The sequence below is a fragment of the Saccoglossus kowalevskii genome, chromosome 16 (genome assembly GCF_978046115.1).
Source record: "Saccoglossus kowalevskii chromosome 16, keSacKowa6.1, whole genome shotgun sequence".
NCBI lineage: Eukaryota > Metazoa > Hemichordata > Enteropneusta > Harrimaniidae > Saccoglossus > Saccoglossus kowalevskii.
In genome coordinates, this window is record NC_140656.1 from 33,201,818 (window position 1) to 33,209,916 (window position 8,099).

Consider the following 8,099-nt stretch of genomic DNA (forward strand, 5'->3'; position numbering starts at 1 on the left):
ATCAACCATATTTGTAATAATGATCAACTCTATTTGTAATAACAATCATCCAAATCCCTATTCTGGGAAATTCATGGAGCTGATGAAAACTAATTATGAGTTCTGTATGAGGAGCAATGGCTCAGTGACATATAGTTTATGAACGTATGTTATATGTTGGTCCTACAAGTCAAGGGTATATCTCAGGGAGATGTTGATATTACATCTATATGCACATATACGAATATATAAACACGAAACACAATTTTTTAATAATTCAGTAACATACACTCAGTGCAAATAACACAATCAAAATTCAATAGAATAATATACACATAATACAAAATTTCCATGATTAAAACATATTTTTAAAAATACAAATGTACAGAAAGACAAAAATATAGATGAAAACATGTAGTTTAGATGTTAAAGACGAAATTGAATTATCATTAAAAAATGCTTTGGTAGCATACAGCATAAAGTATTCCATCGATAATTATGATAATTAGTAATATACATGTGTAGTAATTATAATTGTTCTTTACAAACCGATCAGCGTAATTAGTGTATTTGTCATGTTTCAGTGAACGTATACTAAGCTGTGTGCTACACGGACAATGTTTATGACAAATCACATCACAATACATTCATCTATTTGCAGTGGAAACAACAAAATATCACAATGGGGAAGAATATTTTGAGAAAGAGATACATTCGTTTTGACAAACATATTCCTATATATGGGCTGTAAGTTAGAGCGTGCCCTAATTTGCGGCATTGCGCAAAGTATCTGCGCCTTATCTTATTAGAAAATGCACATTCCAAATATGGAATGATTACGCGGTATTTCAAAAATGGTGAACGCTTTTGAAAATTAAGTATATATTGAGAGAAAGTTCCATAGTTGTTAATAATTTTCATGATTTTGCTCATATCTGAGCTTTCTATTTCAACTGATTGGTTTGCAAAGTATGCATTCAGACAGTACGCGGTGACACAGACCTCCGTTATGTGTCGGTCAATACGCTGTACTGTCTTCGTGCATACTTATTGGCATCCTCATAATAACCTCATACTATTAACTACTCACAAATTGTTGAACTCCGAATATATAAACCACACATATTACTATAAAATATGCTGAACATATTAAGCTTGAGAGTAAAACAGATTTCATGTTTACGATCTGGTCGTCAATGTACATATGCTATGAGGTATTTTTCAAATGAAAAAAATCAATATCAATTATATAAATGTGGTATTCAAAGTCAAACTATTTAAATTATGTAACCTGACATACAAAAATATAATCACAATAATGCATATGTACACTTTTCAAGTGTATCGCATCATCTGCAAAACTGGTTAGAATTATCACTACAGTTTTTACATCACTATGAATATGTTCATATCTCAAAAATATGAATATACAACAAACTACTAAAACTCAAATATATTTTGTTCTAGACAGGTTGGTCGCCATTGTTTTAATTTGTAAACACACCTATGCAGTTAGGCAATTATCTTCTTATTATTTTCTTGGTAATTTATTTATTTGTTTATTTATTTTATAACTATTTAATATATTTCATATTTGTACCTAACTTACTAAGTGCTCCAATCATATTGTACTTTTCAAGCATCTACATGTCCACTATTATCAATCGCTTTGTAAAATTCACGTACTATTTTAGCTGCTTTGACGACGACTTCTTTTGCAAAAATTGTAATATCAACTTCATAATTTAACTCACCAACCTTTATTTCTTCAATTTGGGTCAGTGGTTTAGATAGTGGTTTACTGTGTTTATGCAGATTTGAGATTTCAAATAGATCAATAACCCATCTGTTTTTGATCATATTTTCACCAGGTTGATTATCAATCAGAAACTGGAATAACTTTGGAAATTTATTGTGGAATTGCTCCCATCCAAGCCGCCCTTCGTATGTTTTAATTATTTCTTGTGGGACACGTTTCTTAAAGTAATAGTATTTGCAGTGGTGGGCTCTTTTCTTCAATCCAGGATAAATAGTGGACTGGAATTCAGCCACAGTATTATCAAGAATACTTCGGGTTAAGTTTATTACCTCAAAAGCTTTATGAAGAACTTGCTCATCTGCACTGTTCTTTGCAGATCGGATCTCATTTAGAAACTCTATCGCTTTATTATAAACATTAGTCAAGGCTCTCAAATCCGGGTATACAATTTCGTGAATGTTAGACTTCCGATCGTTCACTCTTTCTTCAGAACTAACCTCTTCTTTTTCTAGCAATTCATCTTTGTTTTTGCTATTGTATACAATTTTAGCACAATCGATTAACCATTTTTCTTCATATTTTTCATCATTTTTGCAATTTTTCAAAAGGTTAAGAAGACATTCAGAGCCTTCAAGTGAACCTTGTTCCGCTGCTGTTGAAAATTCATTCCTGGCATTCTCAGTTTCTGATGTTGCTTGATAGTCACGGCCACATGCAACATGATATTTTGAGGGATATCGAGGGGTATCTTTTGGGGTCTTGTTTTATAACCTTATCAAGGTACTCTTTCGATTTTGAGATATTATTATTTTCTGCAAATAGGTCTGCCAAATGCAAAGCAGTGTTATTTTGAGGATCAATATCATATGCCTTCTCATAGTAAAAACAGGCACTCTCGATGTGACCAATTTTTGCGCAGATAGAGGCCATTGTTTTTAGAGCCGTTGTGTTGCTTTGTTTCACAGATAATTCCTCTGACATTTTCTGAAGGACTCGTTTACCTGCTTCTTTTCCTTTATAGCAACATGAGTTTGCTGACAGTGCTTTTTTATAGTGCTCAATTACTTTGTTGCTATCCTCTTTATAATGATTATCTAGAAATTCTGCATATTGAAAGTGTGCAGCAGATCTGTCTTCATCATCCGCTGTGTTTAATGCTTTTTGGTAAATTTCTTTGGCTTTAATCTTGTCTCCCATCTCTACATAAGCACTTGCAGCCTCTGACAATGCACGAGGGTTGTTCCCACTAGATTCCTTCATAGCAAGTTCAAAATATTTTATGGCATTTTTCAGATTTTCATTAGGCGATTCAGGACTTAATTCACCTACTTTTTTCGCATTTTCATATTTCGTTTTATAAATAGATCCCATTTGTAAATGGACAAAAGCAGAGTCTGGTTCAAGTTTCAAAGCCTTTTCAAACCACTCCAACGCTTCATCCAATTTATTTTTCCATTTATAATTTTCGGCAATTCTTTGAACTACTATTAATTTATCTTCCCCATACTGCATTGCTTTCTCAAAATGATGTTTGGCCTCCCAGTCAGATCCCTTTTCAGCTAGCTTTCTTGCTAAGTACACCCTAGCAAGTGTGTTTTTAGGATTAATTGTTATTATTTGACGGTAAAATTTTTCTTCGTGGGAAGCTTCCTGTTTCATATTTCGTGACCGTGAAAAATTAAGTCCTTTGTCTATTAATCTAGCATACCCAAATAACCACGATTCTTTCTCTGGGAATTCTTTGAGAGCATCGACGAAAAGAGATTTCGCGTCTTTATTTTTCATTGGGCCAAAGCAATGCATTGCAAAGGCTTGGTGTGCTTGTTGATATGCCTTTACCTTGGCTGAATCATGATCCTTTTTCAACTGGGTGAGTTCGTCGATAATCTCTTCGACCTCGGTGTTCTCACCAAGAAGTAATAAAGTACGTGCTTTATTAGCCAGAATTATCATACTGTCGCCTACTGGTCCATCTTTTATATCTTCCATTTCTTTCGCATTTTCTTCAAGTGCCTTCTGAAACCAGTCAAGGGCTTCTTTAGGGTTTTTTTTTTCCATTGACGAGTTAAGAGATGACATGTAAAGATATCCCTTCAGTGACTTTGAAAGAACTGGTGATTGTTCAGGATTGTCTCGTATGTGATTATCAATATAATCTGTCACGTTCTGAAAATAAAAATAATTATTATACATCTAACAATGAAAACCGTACTGGATTAGTAAACATATGCTCGGAAGTGTTACTGACGAGTTCGAATGTCTTCCTTATTTGACAAATATGCATCGTATTTACGTCACGTGTGAAAACATTTCTCTGTTCACCTCAGACGTACAAGCCTTGTCAATGCCTGATGAATAGAAGAATCCCGTCACTGGGCGCAACTTTCAGACAACCCAAAACGTTTCTAGTTGCTAGTTGGGGTACTTATCTTTCATTAAATTATTACTACAAGCACGTATTACTGTATCAATATGTTTATCTCTAGAATTCTATAAAGTATGCATTCATACAATACGCTATGCGTCGGCCAGTATGATCACCGCACTGTCTGGTTGCATGCTGTATTCTCATAATAACTTAATGTAATATTCTAATGTAATGTAATAATGTAATATATTTCAAAATATGTAATATTTGAAATGAGTTGGAATACCACTGAATTGATACAGCAAACCTGCGTACAGTATGTGAGCTTTATTGAAATGAGGCTACAAAGGATGCAATATGATTGGCCAAGATTGACATTTACACATCTGCATATAGCTAAATTAAAGCATAATGCTATGTTACAGCAAAGTGACTATAGTTACTAAATGCGATATGTATATGCAATCATATCTAATTATCAACATCAGCATTACCATGTTTTCTGTTTTCAACAAATATATCGTTGCATTAATCTTTAAATATTGGCCCTACAAACGAACCCGACCGTCAGAATATATCCAGAACATGTGCACCAATGCCCTGGTTGGTGTTTTACAAACACCAATATTGTAATAGTTTCCACTTGCAACATGTCTATCATCGTATTAACCTTAAATGATCGTTCCTAATCATAAATATCTGTTTACTCATTGTTGTCTCAGCAACACTTCTATTGACATGGTTTAAACAGACAACACATCATGATCACATTTATGGTCGGCATACAAATGTGCGCCAGTGCCCTGGTAGTTTTTAGCAACACCATCGTTGCCATTGTCTAACGACATGTTGAATCTGGAGTCCCAAGCAGGGCATTGTAACCAATGAAAATAAATAAATATATTAATCAATGCTTCAACAGTATATAGTTTTGTTATGTTTTCAAGCTTTTTCTCACCTTGATATCTTTGCCACTGTTTTTTTCCAATTCCCATGTAAAGTGCGACGGGAACGTAGCCAAAGCATCCTCAACACCCTCACTTGTTATATCTGACTCGCTATCTGACATGATAGATATGATATGATGAGTTGGTGTGCTATTTCCAATATGTTTACCGCCTCCTAGAACAGAATGAGAAACTCAATGATAGAAATTGTATAATGGTATATTTCTGAATCATTGTACAAACAATTATCGGCATATTTTAATTTAAAATCCTATCTGGGTCAACACCAATACATAGGTCGACCCCTTCCCTGGGTGACGTGTGCCAAGGATTCAATGAAGAGGTCAATTGCACTTGATTCATGCATTAACGTATACAACGTTGGGAGTCCGACTGATATAAGAACGCAAATGTTTGTGTTTAACCGAGCCTTGTTTTGATAAGCACCTACCATCAGCAACGCGGCAATTATGAGTGTCCAGAATGGTCGCCAGACACGAACATATATGCTTTTAAATGTCGAATATTGGCCATATTGTTGTTGTTTATATTGGTGTAATACTGCTTCTAACATCCAATTAGTTTGTGCGCAGTCGCCCAACATAGAGACGTTGTGGTTTGTGTCTGGCTGTTCCCTTTGAGGGCAAGACGTCATTTGAAAACGTTTCAATGTTGTAGAAACCTGTTGTTTCAGTGTTAATTGTGAAATTTATAAATATTTGTTGCGCCAATGGCACGTTTGCAATGTAATTACAGTTCAATTGGCTTTAAAGCGCGGTAGTGGTCGCGCTGCGCATGTGCGACATTTGTGTTGATAAACATTGGTTTTCCCACAATCCAATGCGCTCTTCAAATGGAAATCACAAGTATGAGGTTTGACCTGGGCGCGATTTGCACCGATTACCGCCAGTGACTCTTTCGATACCTTCCAATCACATGAAAATTACCTAATTAAAGCTTGAGAATGTGTCAGTTCGTACTCGTTGATCTGCGCAAAAGTCAAAGTCGCCACCTTTGTTTATATGAGACCCATATATCTCGCACATGCGCAGCGCGACCACTACCGCGCTTTAACAATAAAGTTCACTGTACTAAGCAATCATAGTCTAGAAGGCTGAGAATTTGTTCCTTAGCCTGTGCATAGACCTTAGAATCTCTTTCTAAGGTCTATGGCCTATGCTAACCACTGTTCCCCCCGTGCGTGAACGTAATTGGAGCTACCCGATATACAATTAGCTTAAATCTTACTTAGTCTGTACTTGGTGGAGCCTGAACACGACTATAATCCCGGCTTATATATAAGACTGATTGGTCTTGTCATAAACGAGATTGATTTATAAACAACATAATAAATTTTGAATTAACTGCAGGGAGTGTGTTTTGATCAATTCCTTCTGACACATACTCCGAATTTCGTGTCCATTAATAACTGAACTAGAACTACTGAGTCATCGGGACCAGTGAATTTGTAGAATTCACTCTAACAACTCCTAACACGCATGCGTCAAAGCATTACGCTAGCCATTACCAATTACCCCAGTACGTACAGACTGACATACGATTATTCCTTTAATTGCACAGTAGGGCCATTTATAACTGTAATTCAAGTTCAGTGCGTTTAATGCATATGGGTCCAAGCAGTTCTAAATAATCTGCAGCTTGGCCGGTACGTCACGGTGTCAACTACGTACATTACTGTGTATGTTTTTTTCTGTCCACATTAAACCATGAACATAATCATGTATCTTATATACCTATATATATATATATATATATATATATATATATATATATATATATATAATTATTGCTGGTAAATTGGGAAGTTCAATGGCATACGTTTCTCCTATTGCTTAAAAACACCATTGACGACGTGCACTTACCTTATTCACAACATTCGACCTGTAGATCGGTGAATTTAAATCCAAAAATCACGACGTCTGCAACGCAGCTTGCAAACAATGATCTTGTCAATTAGGGGTCATTGAACTGTCTGGGTCTTTCAGGAAGAGAAACCTCGTGAATGACTAATGAATTCCAACGAAAAACGAGTCATGTTTCTGTGATTCTGAAAATGATTGCCGTCACATTTTCTGAGTAAACGTTATTAATAACATTTAGTTTATATATTAAGCCCCTCCTTTATGTGGTTGTTTGGAGACACGAGACGAGTGATTACTTAGCCTGTATATGGGGGTGTATTTTTTAAAATGTAGTTAAAGGTTAATGACCGTGACGACCTGTCGTGTTTTATGTGCCCCCACTCTGTCTGTTGTGGTAATTTGAAGACCGTACACGCTTTCTACCATACTAAACTGGTCACCAGTTTTTCTGGCCTTTACATTGTAAATCTGCATGAGCGTAGGCAAGCCGATCAGGCAAGCCTGAATAGATTTCGGTTGTAAACAAATGAGTTTTTAAATAAATTTAGTTTTTGCCAATAAATGCAATTTTTCTTTAACACTGTGTTTGGAATTGTTCTAAAAATATCGATTTTTGAAAAATAAAAGAACATGTTCCTCGAAATACGTCTGTGTAACACAGAAAACTTGAGAACAGCATTTAATGGTGCCATGGGACAATTGCTTCTTGACTGTACATAATAAACCAATTAACATGACCAACTTTCTTAAAAATTATGAAATGTCGTCTATCTTAAAAAAATACTTAACGAAAAATTAAAAAAATCATTGTTTTTTACTGACCTGGAAATCATACCTTCTTTTATGTTGCATTATTATTATTATCATTATAATTATTATTATTATTATTATTATTATTATTATTACTATGCCTTACAAGTTTGCGCTATCACTGTCGATTGAGCGGGCATTGACCGACGAATGCAGGATTCATTTTATTAAAAAGGTTGACTTAAAATTAAAGCGCAGTGGTCGTCGCGCAGCGCGTGTTCGAATTTCATGAAAATAAACAATGTATTTTACACGCGTTGTATACGTCGCTATGAGTCCCATATCGAACAGGACGCGGCACGACGACTGCCGCTCTTTAATCACGGGCGATGCACATCGCCCACTCGTACGGT

The 8,099-nt window shown here is 35.4% G+C and overlaps 1 protein-coding gene across 1 annotated transcript; it reads right to left on the reverse strand.

The window, feature by feature from the left end:
- Nucleotides 1-228: 228 nt before the first annotated feature.
- Nucleotides 229-7,030, reverse strand: LOC146733837 (interferon-induced protein with tetratricopeptide repeats 5-like). The gene is given in 4 exon segments (XM_085491676.1): nt 229-2,491; nt 2,493-3,904; nt 5,065-5,228; nt 6,937-7,030. Coding segments are annotated over 3 exon segments (2,400 nt in total). The 5' UTR covers nt 5,176-5,228; nt 6,937-7,030; the 3' UTR covers nt 229-1,614.
- Nucleotides 7,031-8,099: the final 1,069 nt, after the last annotated feature.